Source organism: Artemia sp. Qi Xiang Cuo, chromosome 6 (assembly GCF_049724085.1).
Source record: "Artemia sp. Qi Xiang Cuo chromosome 6, ASM4972408v1, whole genome shotgun sequence".
Taxonomy (NCBI): domain Eukaryota; kingdom Metazoa; phylum Arthropoda; class Branchiopoda; order Anostraca; family Artemiidae; genus Artemia; species Artemia sp. Qi Xiang Cuo.
Genome location: NC_142799.1, coordinates 39651319 through 39676391, shown reverse-complemented (window position 1 = coordinate 39676391; position 25073 = coordinate 39651319). Strand labels below are relative to the sequence as shown.

General features: G+C 37.8%; 1 protein-coding gene across 5 annotated transcripts in view; it reads right to left on the bottom strand.

The window, feature by feature from the left end:
* The window catches only part of LOC148951219 (uncharacterized), a 55611-nt gene extending 40419 nt beyond the window's left edge, over positions 1–15192 (bottom strand). Inside the window, exons 1-3 of one of the 5 annotated variants that reach the window (XM_089090736.1) lie at positions 15061–15149; positions 14010–14178; positions 126–262 (exon numbers count right to left, since the gene is read on the bottom strand). In XM_089090736.1, the coding sequence (XP_088946862.1) occupies positions 126–226 (101 nt within the window). In that variant the 5' untranslated portion in view covers positions 227–262; positions 14010–14178; positions 15061–15149. Of the gene's footprint in view, positions 1–125; positions 263–14009; positions 14179–15060 lie in introns of those variants that run through there. The other 4 variants (XM_089090738.1, XM_089090739.1, XM_089090737.1 and 1 more) reach the window with 4 other exon arrangements.
* Positions 15193–25073: the final 9881 nt, after the last annotated feature.

Genomic DNA, 25073 nt, shown 5'->3' with positions numbered 1-25073 from the left:
TCTTAAGTCTAGGATAAACCTAGGATAAGTACTAGGATAAACCAAAATTGTTAAAATTACCTTTTCCTAAAAATGAAAAACAAACTGGAAATAACAGCAAATGTGTACAATCTTTTCTAACATACCCCTTTTTCTTTATAGCATCTTTGCCAGTTTTTTTTGTCCTTTTCTCTTTCTTATTGCCACTGAGGTATTTTTGAAGATATTCTTGCTTTGATTTAGACATTTATGAAGTTTTCCAGCATTCAGAAGTATCCTGAAACTAAAAATGCCCAGTTGTCAAGTTGACCCTGTTCAGCCTGGTAATGGAGAGGGGAAAATAAGGCAGAGAGCCACTTGTTCTTTTTTTTATACATATATAGCAAAAATTGCAACAATATAAAAATCAGCATAATGACTAACAAAACTAAAATATATAACTTGCGCCATCAATTCTGTAATTTTACTATAATTATTCTTGAATCAAAACATGTATCTTTAAAAGCATATTATCTACCAAAAACTCTTGATCATCCCTTAGTTCTATGGCTATCTACCTTAGTTCTGTGATAGGATGGTGATAGAGTACCTATCAACAAGTGAAAATTACATTATTTTTATATAATCCTGAAAAAGGCTTATGCCAGCTTTGCCTCTCACCCTGACTATCTATCTTGGCGTTTTCCCAAATTAGCCATGGCTTAATGGCAACTTGACTTTAATTCAAAATCAATGTCCTGGTTACAAAAAATACAAGAATATTATCCTTATATTTTTGTAGCCAGTAAGTTCTTCTTTTTTTTGTAGAAAAATTGAGGGGCTTCAGTGTCCAAAATATATTAAGAAGTAGAAGCCAAATGCTAAACAAACCTTGTGGTTCAAAAATACAGTTTTAATTACTTATGTGTTCAAAGTTTTAAGCATGGCAATTTTACCAAAATTTCAATCCATAAGGCAACAAGCTAGCCAGCAAAACCTGTTGCATCCTCTCCTAAAAATTAAGGCTAGTGACAGCTCTAGTTTTGTGTGTGGGTTTATTTCTCACTTTTTAGAAATTATGCAACTGCACTTATACCAATAACTTTGGATTAGTACCTTTAAACTTAAAGAATTTAAGTATTTTGAAAAGAATAAAAATGGGAATCTTTCAACATTTCACATTTATTCTTTACATCCTTCTGTTTTTTAGAGTTAGGTTACTGCTTCAGTTACTACAGAGACTGTATGAATGTACTATTAGAAGCATGAAACAGCCCCCCTTCCTAAACCTCTTTAAATCTTCTCCCTAAATACCAACTTTTAGCAGATAGGTAGGTATGCTTCACCTTATTTGAACTGGAATCATGCAAGGATTTTAGTGTGACTACCATGAAAAATTAATTGCTTACCTTTTTAACATGTTTCACAAAACGCAGGATTTTCTTTTTCAAGATTTGTTTGTTATGGTACTGCAGGTACTTGTAAGATAAACCCACTACTGCTTGAGCTGTTCATTCATTGATCCATTATAGAACTGTTTTTTTGTTATTTTCTTTCAGCTTAGCATGAGACAAGACAAAAAGAAGTGACAGAATAGATGGAAAATATATAATTGGGCTATAGATTTGCACATAAGGGGTCAGGGGAAATATTTGGACAATATGAAGTTAGAAAGCAATTCTTACTACATAATTAATTAAAAAACTTTTCCCACAAAATAAGTTTTTTAAATAAAAGTAAAGAACTCCATTAAACAAAAAATGAGCAAAAATAAAATCAGATAATCTACCAAGCATGAAACTACCACAAATCAGCATCAATAAATAAATGAAACCCAAAACGAACAGAAATTACAATAAATAACCAAGTCAAACTCAAAACGAGCAGAAATTAACATAAGTTGGGTTCAAAACCCCTATGCCTTCCCAAGGCCAGAACAAAATTTGCACTTTACTGAAAAAAATATAAATATTTTTACTTTTATAACTTACATAAATCAAACAATATTATCATTTTGATTACTAAATATCAGTATATATATATATATATATATATATATATATATATTAAACTGACAATGCACATTTATTTGTATTTTTTCAGTAAAGTGCAAATTTCGTTCTGGCCTTAAGAAGGCATAGGGGTTTTGCACCCAACTTATGGTAATTTCTGCTTGTTTTGAGTTTGACTCGGTTATTTATTGTAATTTCTGTTCGTTTTGGGTTTCATTTATTTATCGACGCTGATTTGTGGTAGGTTCACGCTTGGTAGATTATATGATTATATTTTTGCTCACTTTTTGTTTAATGGAGCTCTTTACTTTTCTTTGAAAAACTTATTTTGTGGAAAAAGTTTTTTTAATTAATTTCTGTTCGTTTTATATTGACATAGTCTTTTCAGGGAAAAAGAAAATAATACTTTAAATCTTTTCGTTTTTTAAGACTTTATAGTTTGGCTTGCTATTTCTATGCTGGAGAAAAATTTTCTGCAATTTTTAACAACATATACCTTCTTAAAAATTCGGACACAAATAGTAATGTTTAATTTAGTTTCATATCTCCTCTAGTTGACCTGAAATGAAAACTTGATACCATTCGCAAAAAAAATCTGTTTACTTTCTTTGATAGCTTGGATACACTTATGCTATTTTGATTTGGTTGAATTTTAAGAGCAGAAGTAGCCTTGAAAGTTTGAACCTAATACCCTCAGTTTTTCTTTGGATACTGCTGACATGCCTTATTGGGAATTAGCATTATCACAGTGCATTTTGATTTAATCTTAAGGCAACATTTAGTTTTTAATCATAATGGGAAAATGGGAGGGTGGGAATGGAAGGAGGATTAGTTGCCCTCCAATCATTTCTGACTATTAAAAAGGGCATCAGACCTTTCTATTTTCAATCGAATGAGCCCTTTTCGAAGTTCCCATCACAACTCCTTCAATGCAAAGTGCCCTGGTCTAAACAACAACAAAAAATATCACTAATCACTTTCGTCCATTAAAAAGAGTAGGCTACTAGCCCTTTGAATTTCAAATCGAATGAGCTTTTTTTTCAAGTTTCTACAACAAAGATTTTAATAAAAACCTTATATGCCCCCAGTGCATAACTTATAACCCTTGCCCTGTGGGTTGTGGGGGAATGTCCTCCTCAAACACGTGGGGGGGGGCTAGTTGCCCTCTAATCACTTTTGACTATTAAAGAGGGCAATAGCCCTTTGAATTTCCAATCGAATTAGACTGTTTTGAAGTTTCTATGACAACGCCTTCTATAAAACCTTATAGGGTGAATCGGGGAAAGTCCGACACCTTAACATGTTTTTTTTTGTTAAATTGACTCTCAAGATTTTTTTTTATGAGTATCTCATATCATCTTCTATCAACCTTTTTTTTACAAAAATTTACCATATTATTAACTTTCTGATTTTCCCATATACTGTGCTTGTAGCCCATCACCAGGTCTCAAAGTTGGTGCAGTCTGCTATGTTGGACTTATCCCAGCTTTGGGGGAAGTGCAACATATCCTACTAGCTTTTTTCAACAATATGTCAAAAATAATATGACTTCACCATCTTAAAGGGCATCGAGGAATCACTATAAGTCCATAAGCAAACAATTTTTATGTCAAACTGACTGGCATCAAAAGGCCAGACCATACTTTTTTCTGCTGCTGTGGGGTAACTCCGACAGTGTCGGACTTACCTAAAAGATAAACGTTACAAGTATCATAGCCAAGGTGCACAAATCACTGAATGTAAATGATTGCTTGTATTTAAAAAAAGAAAAACATATCACACAAATTACGGTTTGACTCCAGATACAAAAAGTTACTCATATATGTTGTAGCTTACGTGTATGGGCATAAAACAAAGATATACTGACGCTTGCTAGTAACTGCCTTGTACGATACAATAACTTGACGGTTTTGGGGTATTTCAAATGGTCCGGTTTTCCCACTAAGTTTACTGGTCCTGCAAAATGTATTTGTCATCCACAGTATCGATATTGTCTTTCTTTGGCCAATTGAAAGATTAGGTGGCAAGGCTCAAGCAGTGAAGAAACTTGAGGTTAACTTTTCCCTCGTCAGGAAAGTCTAGAACCCTTCCTATGTAACCTTCTTCGTCATTCCTTGCATCGTATCTAACTGCATAGTACTCATTTAGATTGGGAACAATCTTTTGCTTACTGGGTGTCTCCTTGTCATCGCTGTCACTTTCTTGAATAGTATCTTGAATACTCTGATCATCCTCATCAGAGCCAAGTTCAAGGCTGATGTCTGATTTGCTATCACCCGTATCTCTATTGACTTCCCTCTTAGGAAAAACTTTTTTTTTTCGATTTTATACCCTTCCCATCTGAACTTTTCTTCTTCCCTTTGCCTTTTGCTTTCAGATTTTCTTCTCTCTTAAGCACCTCTAGATGTTCTTTTGATGTCATCACTTCTGCCTCTCTAGCAATTTTTTTCCGTTTTTCTATTCCTGAAACTGATGGTAGGTCGGGCTACTGGATTGAGTCAAGAAGAATCTCTTCAAAAGTTTTTGATTGGTTGCCAAGCAACTTCTTTGGACTAAAGGTAACAGAAAAGGTAATTTTTTCTAGTTCAGTGTTGACAGTGGTTGTGACTTAAGATGTGCCTGAATTTTCCTCTTGCTCCTTTTTCATTTGTGCATAGCATCTCAACTTGGTAGGTTCAAACTTGGTTTGGTCAATTATGGATGGGTTTACTCTCATTGGAACACTCTGATCAAAGATTCCAGTTGCTTTGAACAACTTTTCAATCAGACAAGGAGTGAAATAGGTATCCTATACCTTTGATAAGAGACATACAAAATCCTTCTTTGACAGAATGTTGCCAGGGTGCTCCCTCTGCCATTTCAAGAGATTCTGATCATAAGACACTTTCATTCCCTTGAAAACCACTTTATTGAGAGGTTGAAGCATGTGGGATGCATGTGGAGTTAGCTGGAGAATTGTCACGTTATTTTCGTTTGCAAGTTTTGCTAGAGCAAGAGAAAGCTTTACACGTTTTACAAGAGCATGTGTGCCATGTCCATCTGAGATGAGAAGTGCCTTTCTCTTTACATGAGAAAGAAACTGGCATTCAAACCAGTTCATAAAGAGATCAGACGTCATCCACCCTTTATTGGTAGATGAGTAAGATGCATCAGGGTAAGCTCCATGTACACGTATCCATGAGGTCCAGGTATTCTTTGCAGAGAAAACTATTAAAGGTGTGAATTTTTCTCCGTTTGCACTGATACAAACCAAGGCAGTTGTATTTTCACGTCCATTACCACCTGTTCTATGAGTGGCTGGTGAGCCTTTGGCTCCAGCAACTTTCGTGTTGCCAGGATCCCTGCAGAAAGATGCCTCATCCAAATTAAACCAGCACTGGGGCTTGTCAAGAATATCCATCGCCGTGGCAGTTTCATACAACAGCTCATAAAAACCATACATTATGAAGGGGTCAGATTGCTGCAAAAGTCTTTTGTTTTCTAACCTGTCAGGTTTCTTTAGTGAAATTTTGTTTCGGCACTTGAACCACACCCACCAGTCATGACCAGGTCGGTTGTCCTTAAATCTAGTTTGAACTTTGTTCTTGATGAGATAGTCTTGGACTTGGTCAAAAAATTCCTGCTTGCTGAGACCTATGCCCCACTTTTCAAAGTATTCGGAGACCCTGAGCCATATTCTTTTCTATTTCAGCAAGAATTTCTTGACTCCTCCCTCCACCACAAACTGTATTTTTGACTTTTGTCTTCTTCATAAGATGGTCATGCAAGGTAGTGCGCGGTATTTGAAATACTTTCGAAGTCTGTAGCATAGACATTCTCTTTGAAGATATCTCTGCTTGCGCGTTTTGTAGCTGAGTTGCATCATATGTTCCTCCAACCCCGCGTTGTGTTTTCCGAACATAATTTCTAGGCATCTAGAAAAGACAAAGGAATTATGAATGAATGGATGAATTTATTCGAAGGGGAATTATGAATGAATTGATGAATGTATTCGAAAACCTGTCACAAGCAGGTGTGCAAAAAATTCCAAAACTGCCAGTAGCAGAATTCCCAAAGCTGCCAACACTTTAGCAGCAAAATCCGTGATTTGACAGCTTTTCTTTGAGCAAGAAGTATTTCTATAGGTAAAATTTTCAGAAAAGTAACAAATGTAACTTAGTATAGCTTGCGGTTAGAAATATCAATAGTTTTCTTAATCATATTTAATCATATTAAAGTACTGTCTCATATTTACTCTAATACTGCTAATGGTGTATAGTATTCAAAGTCTCAAGTATGCAGTATATAGCTTACTGCTGATAGTTTATGGATTGAGTTGTACACTCCAATGATATTGGTATTATAAAAATAATACACACCCAACTGCATTCTTAATATTCATTGATCACTGTACTACAACTATAAAAAGGTCAGTATACTTTTGATAGCATATGAAGAAAGGTCAGTAATTCAATGATCTATGTCTGGTTTTGATGTGTAGTAAATAATTGAGACATAAACTTTTGAAAATAGTGAAAAAATTATTTCAAGTCAATTGAAAGTAATAGTTACTAGGGGCGGATTGTTGTCAGTGATAATTCACTAGGTGTGGCAACCCTGAAAGAAAGGGGATTTTTGGGGAACCGATTTTGAGAATGTTTATGAGAAGACAGATTTTGGGAGAAATCCCCAAAAATTTGGGGATAGTGGAAGCACTGGTATTTTTGAAAACAAAATGCCAACAAATTTTTCTAGGCCATGAAAACTGTCCAGTAGCATTGCTAATATGCTATCCCACTTTTTGCACGGCGGAGCACGACTTGTGTTTTGACACCTTTTCTTTGAGCAAAAATTATTTTATATGTAAAAAGGGTATTTTCAGACGAAATCTGCCAACAAATTTGATACATGCCAAGTAGCATTTCTACTTTGCTACACTTTTTGCACGGCAGGTCACAAGTAAAGGTTAAGACTAAAAAAAATTACAAGGGAGAAAGATAAACGAAACCAGGCACAGAACTGCAATACATGAATGATCAACACAACACTACATTCCACTAAGTTAGTAGAGCCATCTAAGGATGGTTACTGGCTTCAACCTTTATTATCCAAAGCTTAGAATCTGTTCTACCATTTAAAATATCCATCTTTGGTAACATGGGGTAAGTCCGACACCCCAGCCAAACTTCCCCGTAGGGGGTAAGACCGACCTGTCGGACTTTCCCCAGATGGGCTTTTTTGGGGGTAAGACCGACACCCCTCATATCTGTTCAATTAATAACATTAGCTTGTTTTAAAAAATCAGGAAGATGCTCCTGGTCTTCTAGTTTCTAAGAAATGAAAAAAAATTCTCTATCTCTCTTACTTTATAATCTGCATAAGTTAAAGTAAAGTCTGTTACCTGTGTTCCTAAAAAAACGCCGTCCAAAAAACTTCAAAACCCTCTGAACAGAAGGCGTACTAACTCTACCAGAAGTTGATGGCACTGTTTCCTACTGCTACTAATATGGAAGAAAATATGAAAGCCTCCCACAGATACAATGGACCATAGACAAATTGAAGGTCGGTATCGGACTTACCCCACTGTCGGACTTTCCCTGATTCACCCTATGCCCCCAGGGCATAACTTAAAACCCTTGCCCTGAGGGTTGTGGGGGAGTGCTCTCCTCAAAAACATATTTTCTATCAGGAAATCAACTATGCTGAAAAAAATGGCTATCTCAAAATTTTAATTGGATGTGTTTGGGAAAATGATGGGCGTGGGGGGGCTAGCTACCCTCCAATCACTTATGACTATTAAAAAGGGCATAAGCCCTTTGAATTTCTATTCAATTGAGCCCTTTTTGAAGTTCATACAACAATGCCTTCTATATCAACCTTATTTGCCCCCAGGGCATAACTTAAAACCCTTGCCCTGAGGGTTGTGGAGGAGTGTCCTCCTCAAAAACATATTTTCTATCTGGAAATCAACTATGCTGATCAAAATGGTTATCTAAAAATTTTGATTGGATGTGTAAGGGGGAATGATGGGCATGGGAGGGGGCTAGTTACCCTCCAATCACTTTCGACTATTAAAAAGGGCACTAGCCCTTTGAATTTCAAATCGAATGAGCTTGTTTTGAAGTTTCTACGACAACACCTTCTATAAAATCTTATATGCCCCCAGGGCATAATGTAAAACCCTTGCCCTGAGGGTTCTGGGGGAGTGTCCTCCTCAAAAAAATATTTTCTATCTGGAAATCAACTATGCTGAGCAAAATGGATCTCTCAAAATTTTGATTGGATGTGTTAGGGGGAATGATGGGCATGGAGGGGCTAGTTACCCTCCAATCACTTTCGACTATTAAAAAGGGCACTAGCCCTTTGAATTTCTAATCAAATGAGCCTGTTTTGAAGTTTCTACCACAACATCTTCTATAAAAACCTTATATGCCCCCAGGGCATAACGTAAAACCCTTGCCCTGAGGGTTGTGGGGGAGTGTCCTCCTCAAAAACATATTTTCTATCTGGAAATCAACTATGCTGAACAAAATGGTTATCTCAAAATTTTGATTGGATGTGTCTGAGGGAATGATGGGCGGGGAGGGGGGGGGGGCTAGTTGCCCACCAATAAATTTTGACTATTAAAAAGGGCACAAGCCCTTTGAATTTCCAATTGAATGAGCCTGTTTTGAAGTTTCTATGACAACACCTTCTATAAAAATCTTAAAAACCCCCTGGCCATAAATTAAACCCGCTGCCCTGAGGGTTGTGGGGGAGTGTCCTCCTCAAAAACATATTTTCTATCTGGAAATCAACTATGCTGAAAAAAATGGCTATCTCAAAATTTTAATTGGATGCGTTTGGGGGAACGAAGGGCGTGGGGGAGGGGCTAGATGCCCTGCAATCACTTATGACTATTAAAAAGGGCATTAGCCCTTTGAATTTCCATTCAATTGAGCCCATTTGAAGTTCCTACAACAATGCCTTCTATAAAAACCTTATATCCCCCAGGGCATAACTTAAAACCCTTGCCCTGAGGGTTGTGTGGGAGTGTCCTCCTCAAAAACATATTTTCTATCTGGAAAACAACTATGCTGAGCAAAATGGATCTTTCAAAATTTCGATTGGATGTGTTAGGGGGAATGATGGGCATGGGGAGGGGCTAGTTACCCTCCAATCACTTTCAACTATTTTAAAAAGGGCACTAGCCCTTTGAATTTCCAATTGAATGAGCCTGTTTTGAAGTTTCTACAACAACACCTTCTATAAAAACCTTGTATTCCCCCAGAGCATAACTTAAAACCCTTGCCCTGAGGGTGGTGGGGGAGTGCAGGGTTTGGACAGGTCGGTTTGTTTCAAATTATAGGCTCTGTCCTATTTTTATAGGACTTCCCGGGCCCAAATATAGGTCAAATATGGGATTAGGAAGTCCTTGGGATCAGATCTGTGGTAGATGGTGTACGATGCCTTGTCACATAAATTCGTCATTTACTGAATTTTTGCATTTATTTATTTATTTCATTTTTTTATTTCAAATACAAACTGTACAAATAGTAAAAAACAATAAAAAATCAGATACACATGCTGTGCCAATGATTGACTGATACAGGTAAAATATTTGGAATCACTATTGCTGCTTCTTGGGCATCAATTTAGATATGAGGTCAGTTTTTTTCTTTGCAAGAGACTGCTCCATTCTCGCAGATTCCACCATCTGCTCTCTTTCCCTTGTTCTGGACTTCACAGCTCATTCAAGCAAAGAAACAGCTAGGGCAATGTCTATGGAACTCTTGGACTCAGCAGCCTTCTTCATTCTGTAGGTTGCTTCCTGAAGTAGAGTATCTGCTACTGTTCTCTTTTCTTGCTCTGATGCTCTAAGTTTTTTCTTTTTGCTTTCCAGGTCTTCTATTTCTTTCTTTTTGTTGTGGACCTCCTGCAACTTCCGCTTATTGACCTCTTCAAAAGCTGATTTCTTCTTCTTGGATAGCTCTTTTTTTTCTTTCCATCCAGATACTGTTGATACCAAGACCATGCAGAACAAGCAAGATTCAACAGCTCTTTTGTAATAACAAACTGTTCTGGTTTTCCTCCATAAAGCCTCAATGTGGCATATACCATGAGTCTCGCATCCAGAACGCGTTCAGACATCAAGGCCTGGTCTTCACCAAGAATCCTACCAGAACGCGAGAACCCATGCTCAACATCTACGCTGCCATGCGAGAACGTCAGCACTGCTTTGATAAGCTTGGTAAGTTCCGGGTACTTGCTGTCCCCGTGCTCATTCACCAGTAAAAATAATGGCTCCAAAAATGATTGATCCAAGTAATGTCCTCACGGGGTCCAGTTTCCGTTCACAAAAGCAGTCACTCAGCCTGGGCAACGTCTGAGCTTACTCCAATTGCAATCTCATGTGCCACAACCGCTATGTCTGCAATGCCTCTTGAATCCTTCATGTTGATTTGACTCAAACAGCATAAAGCCTCTAGAAAACCATCCTTTTCAAGAGGACATTTGTTCAAAATATGGCAAATACCTGCAATAAAATGTTTTCGCACATTGACATAGAAAATGGCCTTGTTTTTCAGTGTTGCTTTCTCACCAAAAGCTTGTTCCACATTTTCTGAAACTATGGGCTTTTCTGCAAATTTTTCTGCAAGGTTCAACATTTCTGGTGAGAAATTTTCAGTCTTGGTCACAGAATCTGGAGTAAAGATCCGTCTGCAAAGCGTCACAACTAGTCTTTTGATCTATGAGTGCAGAACATGAATGAGAGGCTCTTCTTTCTGGAACAGTTGGGTGAAACTCATGATCCGTTCCGCTGAAGCTAGAACAAACTCGAGTTGGGCCTTCATCGTTGCACTTTTGATATAAGCCACAATCTTCAGAAATTTGGGAGTGGACAGAACAATATTCAGTTTTTTCTCTCTCGGGATGAAGTTCAGACTGCTGGCCACTACTGCATGATTCTAGCAAGGGCACGTCCAATTGTCAGCCAGCGGCTTGGGACATGATTCATAAAAGCATTCTCTGGCACTCCCACTTTCTTTTGACACTTTCAATATTCTTCACAACATGCAGGCCAGCCATCCAAAAATGAATGCACAAGAATAACAAAGTTGGAGCTTTCTTCTCCAAACACCTGAAGACCTTTCAAGAAAGTGTTATGAATTATATGGATGTTGCTATTACCAATGTTCAACATTCCCTTTCCTGTCACTTTCTTTTTTTTGGCATTGAACTTGTTTCAAACATTTTTGTTGACGTTTGGTCTGTCACTTCCAAGTGTGATCAGTTTTTCAAGTGGCAGCTGATTCTGCTCAATGACTGACATAATCTTCCTATACAGATCATCACTTGTCACATGGCCCATAAAACTTGTGCATAAATGTCTGCTCTGGATTTTGTTTCTGCATAAGGACCAATATCAAACACGTATCTGTAACTCTTTCATGCCAGCGTTGTAGGTTGTCTTGTCACATTCTAGTACAAAATATGACTGAATGTCCTTCACAAGCATTTGCTTACAGTAAGGATGCAGAGCATTGGTGATCAGATACATGAGTTTCTTCACACATAGGGACATATTTTACTGGGGAACATCGCATGGAAGGTTGCAACAATATGGTCTGAAGAGTTAGCAGACATAGAACTCTGTACCATCTGAAGTGCTCATATTAACTCAGCTTTATAAGTGGCATCCTGCTCACAAAACATGTTTGTACCAACTAATGGTTTATTCTTGGTTGTTTCATCAACTCAGGATTGTCTGGTCAGGTGAAGCTGTAGTGGATGTAGTTGAGCAGTAACTGTGGCTCTGTGTTCTGCAGATCACACATGTTAGTTTAGCTGAGCAACCCCAGCTCTGCAACCAAGATTTTTCAAGCAGAGTTTGCAAAAGAACAAGTACTGGTTGTTCCCAGTCTTACACCATTTGCCAATCTTTCTACTGCTGCAATCCGTCTTAGAAAGCCATGAACTATTGAACTTGGTAAGCCTCATACTTAATTACCAAGCATCACCTGCAAAATAGCATCCTGCAATTAAAAGGCCATAAAAAGAAAAAATGTGGATATGTCTAAAACTGGGCTGTATTTGCATCAGCCTTTTATAGCATTCAGCCAGGAAACACATAAGTTGCGAGAACTCACAGTCTCATTAAGCCAAGACTGCTAGCTTATATACTGATCTTTGCTCATTTCAGACAGGCCCAACATGACAAAAAACAAAACATAGGCTACTAAGTCAACACAACAGCAAAGGCCAGGCAGAAGCAGCTTACTAAACCCAACACAAAGCATTAGTTAAGTTCAAACAGCTCAACAGTTGTATTTAATTATTGATCCACACCAAGGACAGCACAGTTTACAAGCAGAGTCAAAAGCAAAGAAAAGCACATCTTGGCTTACTTAACAAGCAGTGAAAATTGCAAATCATAAGCAATGTTCTTGGTGCTCTTCAGCCAAAAATATAGGAATAATAGGATTTTAGCCAAAATATAGGCATTTTATAGGAGTGCATTAAAATATAGGAATTTATAGGCGAGTCTGAACCCTGGGAGTGTCCTCCTCAAAAACATATTTTCTATCTGGATATCAACTATGCTGAACAAAATGGCTATATCAAAATTTTGATTGGATGTGTCTGGGGGAATAATGGGCATGGAGGGGGGGGGGGCTATTGCCCTCCAATAACTTTTGACTATTAAAAAGGGCACTAGCCCTTTGAATTTCCAATCGAATGAGCCTGTTTTGAAGTTTCTATGACAATGCCTTCTATAAAAACCTTATATGCCCCCAGGGCATAACTTAAAACCCTTGCCCTGAGGGTTGTGGGGGATTGTCCTCCTCAAAAACATATTTTCTATGTGGAAATCAACTATGCTGAACAAAATGGCTTTCTCAAAGTTTTGACCGGATGTGTTTTAGGGAATGATGGGCGTGGGGGGGGGGACTATTTGCCCTCTAATCACTTTAAACTATTAAAAACGGCACTAGCTACTCCAATTTCCAATCAAATGAGCCCTTTTCAAAGTTTCTATGACAACTCCTTCAATACAAAGTGCCCAGGTATGGAGAAAAAAAAACACATTGTGCCCACACTGTTCTTTACTTAGGCGGGGCTAGTGCACTGCCTATGATATGCAGAATAATTGTACCTAACACATTATGCATGCACCCCTGTTATACTTTTCCCCCCCCCCCCGAATGTGCAAATATAAAGCCCAAATTTGTTTCTAAAGTAATATATTTTTATCTTACTTTGGTCAATTTTATTAGGATTGAGTGTCAGAGAAACATATCAGAAGTAGTGGGTATATCATACAAGTACCATACTGCATTTTGAATTCTCTGCCATTTCAACTGCTTTTCTGCCATGAACTTTTTCAGTTGACTTTCTGAACATATCTCAAAAGAATTTGAGGTCAATTAGGTGAACATACTATTTAAAAACAATTTGAAAATATGGATAAGAATGGAAGGAAACATGATAATCTGGTTAATGGAAATATGCTACTTATTGTAAAGAAACAGTTTAACTGGTGTTTTTTTTTTAGTTTTGTATCTAGCCTACCCTGGGGATCATCTAGGACCATTGGGGAAGGAGGGGAGCTTGATACTTTGTTCATAAACATTGATATTTACATATCAGAACAGCATAAAATAAGAAATATATTGATAATACTGAACCAGAGTTCAGTGTTCCAGAAACAGTCATCTTAATATGCCATGTTATTGCTGGGATCTTAGTGATCTTAGAGAAATGTGTGGTTTTCATAACAATTATATGTGTATATAGCCTATATTTGAGGTAAAATAAAGAAGCTTTCATTTACAACAAATCAGAAGTATTTATCAGTCAACCTATACTTTTGGTAATCTAGATGATGGGTTTTTTGCTATCTTGTAAATTAGTTGAGTTACATAAATGAAACTTAGGCAACCAAGATGGATCAAGGTCCTTAATGATGCCCCAGGAAGAATTTTCAAGTATCAACCTCCACACCTTTGATGGCCTTGGACAGTCTTTGTGTTATGAAAGCAAAATTCTTGTCTGGGTCATTTGAGCTGTTCAACTTACCTTCTTTGAACTTTCTTCTAATCAACTTGGGAGGTGGTAGTGTTTATACTCTCTGTACTGATGTTAGTCTATCTAGGGTAGGGGCTGTCAACATGTAAAGCACTAGGGTAGCAATCCAAAAGAGGTAGTGGTAAAGGTTAAGAAAAGCAGCTCTCCAGAATGAGACATGCTAGAACAAAAAGAGATATTTTTAGATTGCAAGTTTTATGCTCCTTTTCATAGTTTTGTTCATGTTTTTGACAGTTATGTTCATATTTGGGTCAATATATACCAAATCATATTATTGAGTTTCAAATAAAGTGAATACACCATTCGATACCTTTTTTTATGCTGATTACAAATATAATAAGCATTTCTATCGGAAATGAATTTCAGCCCCCCCCTATATAGGCTATACCTAACCTAACCCTGAATTGGCATATAGAGGGGGGGCTGAAATTCATTTCCAATAGAAATGCTTATTATATTTGTAATCAGCATAAAAAAGGCATCAAATGGTGTATTCACTTTAGTCCTAACTCAAAAATATGATTTGGTAGATATTTACCCATGGTCAATATATACCAAATAATATTATTTAGTTTCAAATAAAGTGAATACACCATTCGATGCCTTTTTTTTTGCTTATTACGAATATAATAAGCATTTCTATCGGAAATGAATTTCAGCCCCCCCCCCCTATAAAGGCTATACCTAAACTAACTGGTCAATATATACCAAATCATATTATTGAGTTTCAAATAAAGTGAATACACCATTTGATGCCTTTTTTTATGCTGATTACAAATATAATAAGTATTTCTATCGGAAATTAATTTCAGCCCCCCCCCCCCTATATAGGCCATACCGAGCCCAACCCAACCCTGAATTGGCATATATAGGGGGGGGGGCTGAAATTCATTTCCAATAGAAATGCTTATTATATTTGTAATCAGCATAAAAAAGGCATCGAATAGCGTATTCACTTTATTCCTAACTCAATAATATGATTTGGTATATATTGACCAAAAATTTGAAGGCCTATGCACAGGAAGTTGTTGTAAATTCAAACCAAATGAGTCTCAAGCAAATATTCAGAAGGCTAAACTTTTCTTGGTCTTATCCTTATTTTTGTTGGCTTCTGCTTCTGGCAGGGTTGCCACTCCCCAGGTTTTTTTGGTGCCACTTTGGGTGGCAAAATAGTGTCAATTTTGTATAAAAAGTGTCATTTTCCAAAAGATTGCCGCTCGCGACGCTTCGCGTCGCTCGTGCTCATATCAACAAGCTTTTCAAATTGGAAATATTGGCCAATCCGCTTGGGATCACCCCCGCGTGGTTTCCCGCATCTTTAAATTCTCCGACATGAAGTGTCGAATCTAATGCCATCTATCAACTATAAAAAAGAAATTTTGATTTTACTTAGTCGGTGCTGATTTCCGGCTTTGCGCAGCACTTCCACTCTTGTCAACTTTCCAGCCCCCCTTTAAAAACCCGCTAAAACGGAAATGGTGCTTACTGTATAAAATGGGAACTCGTCCCACAGAGTAATACTTCTCTTTTATTCTGAGCAGTCTTTGTTCATAGCGTGAAAAAGGAACGGAAAAAGAAAAGAGGAAAAACATTCAGTTTTTTTTTCTTTTGAGAAACCGGGAAAAAAGGACAGCAATACTTGTCTACATTGAGAGTTTTTCATCCAGTTTTTTCCATAAAATGGACTATCTGGATTATTACAGTGCATTCAGGTGATTGAAACTTTTCTTTTCTCCGAAAATGCTGAAGAGAATGCCACGAACATAGATCGTAGCTATTGGTGACCCTATGATAAACACAATTAATAGTGGTTCAGACACTAACTCTTTGAAATAATTTATTTGGCGATACTTTTTAGACTGAGAGATGCCGTAGACAAAATTTTAAGAGAAGAACAGTACTGTTTTAGAAAAGTTAGAGGATGTGTCGACCAAATTTTCACGCTTAGGTTAATAATTGAGAAGTGCCTGAGTTTTCAAACACCTTTGGTCCTCAGTTTTATAGATTATGAGCAAGCATTTTATTCTGTTGAAAAGAGCTTTAGTAAAGGTTTTATCCTTGTATGGTATGTCAGACAAAAACATTAAAATGATTAGTGCTATGAACGAGAATAACACTGCTGCGGTTAAGGTAGGATATGAGGTTAGCAGTTGGTTTTGTATTAAATCAGGAGTTAAGCAGGGTTGTGTTCTATCTCCCTTTATATGGATTATTTTGATGGACTTTGTTTTAAGGAGCACAGGAAAGGCAATGGGAGACCAAGGAATAAAATGGGGAGGAAAAAGTCTCCTGGACTTAGATTATGCTGATGATTTAAGCATCCGAGATGAAAATGTGAGCAAAATGAATGAAGTTTTAGAGTTTTTGCGAGTTGAGGGTGCTAGAACAGGTTTGAAAATTAATGTTAAGAAGACTAGGTCACTAAGGCTAGGAATAAGTGAAGATGAAAAGGTGAAGTTAGGTAATGAAAAGATTGATCAGGTGGACAGCTTCACTTACCTTGTTATTATTATCATTAAAGATGGTGGGAGCAGTGAAGATGTCAAAAGTAGAATAGCCAAGGCTCAGGGTGTTTTTTCACAGTTAAAAAAAGTTTGAAGAATAGGAAGATAAGTCTGCAAACCAAGATTAGAATATTAGAAGCTACAGTGATGACAGTGGTTAAATATGGCTCTGAAGCATGGGCGCTCCGAAAAGCAGATGAAGATTTGCTAGATGTTTTCCAGAGAAATTGTTTAAGGATTGTTCTGGGTACCCGGCTGACTGACTGTATTTCAAACAATAGGCTGTATGAAAAATGTGGTTCAATACCGCTCTCTAGGGCCGAAGGATAGGACATATTGCCGAAGACAAGGCCTATGACAGATTGCCGAAGATGGTCCTTTTCGGCCAACCATCTAGGTCTAAACGGAAAGCAAGTCGTCCTCGTCTGGGGTGGGAGGACGTCATAAAAAAAGATTTACAGGAAATGGAAACTTCGTGAGAGGGTGTAAAACGGGGGGCTTTTAATAGATTGGGATGTAGGAGGAACGTGCGTAGTTGTGTTGGCCTCAGGCGGCTTGGTGCTGGGGTGAGTGGTTAGTCGTAGTAATGGAAAAACAATAAAACAATAAAAACAATAAGTTATTAGTAGTAGTAATGGAAAAAAAATAAGACAGCTATATCATCTAATCTGTTTATCTCAACCTTAATAGAATAAGTTTCACGAGAACTCTCGCAACCCCAGTAGATTTTGCTTTACAATGCCTCCAGGGACTAGGGCATAGGAACAGTCAACTAGCGTTTTAAGTATCAATATGAAAGCACCTTTATAATAAAAAAAACGAGCATTTAGAGTATCAGCGTGAAAGCACATTTACAATCAAAATTAGTGGGAATGAAATAAGTAAAATGAGGAAGTGTGTCAAAATTCAATTTATGGAATGATGTAACATAAATTTAAGTAAGAAATAAAAGTGAAATTAGATTGTAATTTTGCTAATGATGCATAGGATTTAAGATAATAGAAGTTTTGGTATCAATTTTGTTTTTAGTATGATGGTTATGTTTGACTATTCATTTGTCCATTTCCAAGAGTTCAAAGAAAAAATATGAACGGAAATGCTAGAGCGCATTTTTGCGTCACTGAAGAGGTCCCTAAACATTCTTGTGGGACACCAGTGAGCTCAGTGGTTGTTTTTGCGTTGCTGAGTCGTTTTGTGATGTCACCAGTGAGCTTTTTAGTCACTAGGCTTCAAGAGCTCCAGTCACGGAAATCGATGAAAAGACGAGTAAAGTTAAGCAGTCATGGCCCAGTGACTGGTTAACATAGTAACAGCTATTAACATAGTGGCGCAAAAATACACTCTTAGCTTTTCTTGCTCTTTTCTTCTTTGAATTGTAGTCAACCCTCAACTAATAAAACATCAAAATTGAATTCGCACCCACTCAAGAATTGCAAACCGCTTGACTGGCTTATCGTCTATGAGCCTACAAATTGTTGCAACAACACAAAATAGTTGAACTAAACAACTGAAAACAATTGAAGGCTTCTCCACCACATTGCAGTTAAATGTCTGTCTCTGTCCTCTTCATTGCCAAGTATTTCGTACCGAAGATCATTGGGTGATCTTCGCTTATCAGTGATTAGTGATAAGAATAAGAATATAAAAATTTCTCAAACACAGATAGAGACAAACCAATTTACTTTTTTCACCGCACAGAAAGATTCTTGCATCCAATAATTGCCGCGTGCGGAGTTAAGATAAGAATCTTAACTGACAGAAAAAGGATATCGATACATATCTACATTGACAGTTTTTCTTCCGGTTTTTTGTCTGAAAAAATCTTTTTTCGTAAAATAGTGCTACTTAGCAAAAAAAGAGCCACTTTTGCTAAAAAGTGTCCTGATAGTGTCAGGTGTCCCGAAAACTGCTATTTAAAAAAGTGTCAGAAGTGACACTAAAGTGTCACTGGTGGCAACCCTGGCTTTTGGCAGTAGATAAATGTAAAGACGATTTTTCTATCTAAATAAGAGCTTAAGGGCACTGCACACGTAGCTGATTTCGGGAACCGATCAGTGGACAAACGACAGCGGTAAGAAAAATTTGTTGAAAGAAAAATTTATTGCGGAGATTTTTAAAACAAAGAATCATGGACACAAATAGTCAACTGGAGTTTATTAATAGTTGCATGATTGATCTGAGCTTGCTCAGTAGCGGGGTCTTTCACCACAGACATCTCTGGCTGACTATTTGTATCCCTATTTTTTGTGTGATGATCATAATGAAAATCGGTGCCGAAAACTAGAAAATTTTTCAAGCTCAAATTGACGCCGATTTCTTTTAAAATCGGCGCTGATTTGGAAATCAGTTCCCGAAATCAGCTACGTGTGCCCAGCCCTTTAGTCCGGGTGGATGATTTCTGTGTTGCTAAAGAGATCATCTTTTTTTACTCAACATAGCATTTGCGGCTTAGTGCTGACCGCAGGACAGCCTTTAGACCTGCTTCTCCTAACTTGCATTATGTCCTTGATTGAGGGTCCAATTAAATACCTGTCAAACGCTTTGAAAGCGTATCTTAGTCTTCGTGTCAAACAGTCAACGCATTTGGTATAGATATCCTCGCACGTGCTGCATTTCCCCCAAGGCAAACGATTTAGTCGGGTCCTTTCATCTAGCCTCCTGGGACCTGATGTCCAACCGGTTGTATGTTCGTTTATGAATTTTTATCTTGCAACCTACTGCAAATCAGGACTTAAAGATTGTCTTCTTTTCTGCAAGAGGCGTTTGTTGCCATCTGTGATTTTTTTAATTCCAGTAACAGTAATGGAGGCCAAAAGAGGAGCACGTGAAATAAATAAAATAAACTTAAGAAAAAGGGCAAAAGTTAAGAAATTAGATAAAAAATATAAAGAGATAAACTAGACAATAGAAAAAAATCAGGCGATATACCCTATGACCTAAGTATTGACAGGTTTGATTTTTAACAAATTTACTGTTATTGCTGCCATCTGGCAGAAGGACTTTCGGTCTTGTACAATCGGTTGTACATTCGGTCCTACCTTAGAAGTCCAACGGGTTGGAAGATTGTAATTTTTTAGCTAAGTTTTTTTCTGGTTAGGCCTAACATATTTTTTGTTCAGTGAGGCTATTTAAATGGACTTGTTGTATGTCTAAAGCTTCCTACTGTGAGGTCTAAAGCGCTAAGAGTTTTTTTTGTTTTGCAGTATCCTTGGAAAAAGCCTTGTCCTTGCTTGAAAACAGCGATATCAGCAACTTGGAAGATAACGGAGACGAAACCGACCCTGAGTGGTATTTACCTGGCAACACATGTGCAACAGATGCAGACCAAGTGTCCTCTGATAGTGAAGAAGAGTCTCAAGGCTTTCTAGATCGGGATAATCTCAATGACTTCTCAGTCCTATTCAACGAAGGAAAAGACGAAATTCCACTAGCGCAGTATATTCCAGCATTCACAACTGATTTCATACCACAAGTCGCTCAGGAAAAATTCGCCGCCCCAGCAAAATGTGGACCAGTTCAGAGACCTTGAACGAGCATCATTCATACCTTCCCTTGTACTCAGATTCAAGTCAACGGGAAAGCTGGAAGCCACATGAATACTTTTTGAAGTACTTTTCTGACCCATTTTTTTTTAGACAATTGCTTTCGCAATAAAATGTTATTACCAGAAGGCCACAAAAAAATTTTTGTTTGCTAGAGCCTCCAAACAGAAAGTATTCTTTAAAGTTTCTATGGTCATGAGTAACCTGGAGTTTCCTTGTCTAAGAATGTTTTGGAGCAAGAGATTTCGAGTCCCTATCATCTGCAAGAACATGTCTCGAGATTGGTTTTTAAGGCTTAAACAGAACATGAAGTTCCTTTTGTATGACAAGGTTGACGAAGATACCAAAAGAAATGATTGTCTTTGGAAAGTGTGCCCCCTGCTGAATTTGGTGTAAGATTAGTGTATAAAGCTTGAGCGAGAACAATTCCTTTGTATTGACAAACAAATGATTCCCTTTGCTTGGTAATGCAGCCTGAAGCAGTACATACTAGATAAGCTAAAACCTTTTAGCTTGAAGAAGTTTGTTTTAGCAGGCTCATCAGGTCTGGTGTATGATTACTTAATCTACCAAGGAAAGGCAACATTTGAACCAGAACTACAAGCTAAAGGTCTAAGTAGTGCCACTTTGCTAAACCTATGCCAAAATCTAATTGAAGGTGCATATCTTTTCTTTGATAGGTACTTCACTAGCATATCTTTGCTTGAAAAATTATCAGAAAAGCGCTGAAATGCACCCAGCACGCTCATGAAAAATCGATTTGAAGATCTACCAGCGAAGACCGATCGTGAAATAAAGAGAACTGGATGTGGGACGTCCTTTATGTTCACGCGAGAGGATTGAGTTGTAGTCGTTACGTAGTGGTACGACAACAAGCCCATTTTTCTAGCTCCAAGCTGCTATGGCAAAGAACCCCAGCTACCTGTGTCAAGATACGATGACTCTTAAAGAAAATATGTAGATATCCCCAGTCCTCTTGTGGTAGGACAGTATAACAAGTACATGGGCAAGGTTGAACTCTGTGACTACATGCTGAGTTATTACAGATTCAGAAGCAGAACAAATAAATTGCAAGTTTAAGTTCTTCACCATTTCATTGCTTTGGTTCTTCAGAATGCCTGGCTACACTAAAGGCTGGATTCAAACAAAGGGAACAAACCCTACAATCAGCTGATCCCCTTCAGATTTCATGTAGCTGAATGTTTAGTTGAAGATCCTCGGCGATCAACTGAGGGCATCTTTAGCAATGTGAAGATGATAAAAATGAAGATAAACTGGAGCAGTCGGCTAAAAGAAGAAAAAGATGCCCTTTGCAATCCGGACAAGAAAGGAAATCGAATGCAAAGCATCTTCCTTACTTTGACGCGATGCTGAAGAATTCGGCTCGAAACCGGATGCCTGGATGCAAAATGCAAACGAAAGTGTCCTGCGAAGCGCGTCAGGTCTATCTCTGCTTTCAGGTTGGCAAGCAAGTTCGAGAATGTTTTTCGGGTTTCCATAAATGATAAAGTATGTTTTTATGTGTTATGTACGTTGATTGTATATTTTCTCATGGCATTTTGTAACTTGTATTTTAAAATTATATAAAATTGAGTCCCAATATCCAATGGGTTGTACATCCCCCCCAGGCCCCCATGATGTAAAAAAAATAAAACGTTTCGTAAATTTGCGTTGTGTATTTTTTGCATTTGTTAATTACCAATTTAATATTTGCACCTCATAACAAAAAAAACCCGGACCCCGGAGGATAGGACATAATAAGATTCATCCAAACTTTTTTCCAAGTCAAAGTTAAGAAAAACTAGAACCCGTCTGTGGCATATATTGGCAGCCAAACTAAATGTCAGTGACACCCTTTGTGACCAAATTCTTTTCCTCCTTGCCCGTTTTGGATGCGATTCGACTTTGTAAATTAATGACATGGGAAAATCTGCACCACTGAGCCACGAAAAAAGGAAGAAAAATTCCAGGATATATCTCCGAAATATTCCAGGATTCAGTTTCTGCAAAAGATGACATTGCCAAAACTGGAGAGAAGGCCGTACTTATTTTGTTTAGGGTTATATAAAGTGAAACAGTGAAGTTCTGGGAAGTAAGTAGAAGCAAAAACGTTCACATCGACAAGATTTTGATGGTTAACAAAAAACATAATGAATATTATAAATCTGGAATCAGCGTAAAACGCCCATTCTTTTCATGTATTAATTGTTGTGATTTTTTTTTATTGTTTTGATTACTATTGCGCCGCTCCTTACTTACAGTTCTTTACCACAAACTGCTTGATATTGATACTGATTCATAGAAGTGTGAGTAATTTTGACTTTTCGATGTCATAATTATAACAAAAGAAAAGTATTTAAAATTTTTGTTTTAGTAAAGTGTAAATGACGCTCTGGGCTTTGAAAGGTTCTAGAGGGGGGAGCATTACTTTTACTTGTTGTAATATCTGTTCTTCTTAAGCCCGATGACATTTTTTCATTTTAATTTTTATTTGGCGCTTTTTTGCTGTGTGGGGGGGGGGGGGTCATGTCTCAATGCAACATTTTTACCATTGAATTGTCTTCATTAATATCCCTTTGTGGCCCTGTAAGTATAAGCCAAGCTGCAGAACAAAGTTTGTTGGTACAGTTTCAGATGTCACAAATTGATTCAACTAACCTTCAGTACATTTTTATTTCATTGAGGCCTACCTGGCCCTATCTACACGCCGTGTCAGTTAGATGCTTATTGGAGAAGAACAATGTCCGGCCCGTTTCCGGGTGTCAAAGACAAAAATTAATTTTGAGTTTGTTTTCTGCCTCGGCGTCCAGTTGGCCAAATAGCTTATGAATGTCATTTTCAAGCTGATTGGAGAGATAAAATTTAAACATCCGTTTTGTTCGTCCCATATCAATTAGTCTTTTGGAATGGTTATGCCATTTTGATAACCATGATATATATTTTCTTTCAATTTACCTTTAACACTTCCAAAAAGTCAAAATTCAAGGTACACTTCACCCCCCCACCATATCCCATGAAAATTGTATCTTAATCTAAGAAAAAAGACCTTTAGAACCCTTCCTCTAGCCCTCCCCCCGCCAAGTAAATATTTTAGGCCCAGTCCCCTACCCTCCACACTTCATGAAAGTTTCAACCTGATCCCCCCAAGGCATTCACGGGATTTTGCAGATAATTTGAAAACTCGAGTGCACATATAATTATTTAATTTACTCAGGTACGAATGTTGTTTCTTAAGTAAAACCTTTGGTTTGCCCTTGGAATCTTGGCATAGTAAGTTGTCTCTAAGAGCTCTTAGCTGATGGGACAAGCAAGACCGAATATGACCACCACACTCAAGGAGTGATTTTGACCCAAAAAGCACACTCATTAGATCTTTCAACTTTCTGAACAAAATGATGATCTAAAAATCTTTACTCAAAAATAAAACCTTTACTCAAAAACCCGTGATCATGGGGATAACGGGTCCCGGGTAGCAGAAAACGCCACGAGAGGAAGGCTAACTATCCTTTAATCATTTTAGGCCCTACAAAAGGCGCTATAAGTTTTATTTTTCTATTGAATAAACCAAATCCTAAGTCTCCATGGCCATCCCTTCTGTACAAGGTATAGGCAAAATAAGTTTTAATCGGCCATTTGTCGGCCCCATTTTGGGGGGAAATATTATTTTTTCCTTTTCCCTTCTTTATTGCAATCCCCTTAGCCTAAAGACGTAAGAATAAAAGTTTTAAGCCGAATAGGAAAGACATTTATTAGTCCTTTTTTGTGCCCTCTAATCCTCTTCCCCTTCCATGGCAAAACGTTCAACCCTTTTGAGCCAGAGAGCAATTTCTGAAAGTTCGAGCCAGTAATACACCTAGCTTCGAACAAGTCCTCTTTTTTTATGGTAAGACCTATGTGTAAATATTTGGCAATTTGATCTTTTACGGCCCTTGCCCCGAGGGTCTTGGGTCATGCCAACCCTGGAGGCATGTTTATTGGACCTTCTGAATTTTTGAACAAAATGGCCATCTGATAACTTTGATTGGGCGTATTGGAGGGCAGTAGGGGACTTAGTTGCGATAATGGCAAGTGGGAGAATGATTGCCCTCCCATCACTTTTATTCTAAAAAGGACGCTAGAAGTTTTAATTTTAAATTGAATAAGCACCCTCTACAGCTCCTGGGAACTCTCTTTCATAGGCAGCGCGCTAGCGCTGCCTAAGTAAAGAACGATGTGGGCACAACTGGTTTTTTTTTTTGTTTTTTTTTCTCCATACCCGGGCACTTCGTATCGAAGGAGTTGTCGTAGAAACTTCGAAAAGGGCTCATTCGATTGGAAATTGGAGTGTCTAGTGCCCTTTTTAATAGTCGAAAGTGATTGGAGGGCAACTAGCCCCCCCCCCCCCCACGCCCATCATTCCCCCTAACACATCCAATCAAAATTTTTAAGATAGCCATTTTGAGATAGCAAATTTTCATGAGATAGCAAAAATTTTGAGATAGCCATTTTGTTCAGCGTAGCTGATTTCCTGTTCGAAAATTTATTTTTGAAGAGGCCAATCTCCCATAGCCCTAGGTGCAAGTGTTGTAAGCTCTGTCCTAGGGGCGTATAAAGTTTTTGCCGAAATCGTTGTCATATAAAGTTCAAAAGAGGCTCATCAAATGGGAAATTCAAACGGCTATTGCCCTTTTGCATAATGGAAAGTTATTTGATTGCATGTAGCCCCCCCACGCCTATCATTTCCTCAAACACATCCAATCAAAATTTTGAGATAGCCATATTGTTCAGCGTAGTTGATTTCCAGATAGAAAACATATTTTTGAGGTGGACACTCCCCCACAACCCTCAGGGCAAGGATTATAAGTTATGCCCTGGGGCATATAAGGTTTTTATTGAAATCTATGTCGTAGAAACTTGAAAAAGGGCTCATTCGATTTGAAATTCAAAGGGCTATTACCCTTTTTAATAGGCGAAAGTGACTTGAGTGCAACTAACCCCCCTAACCTAACCTAACATAAAGCAGAGACGAC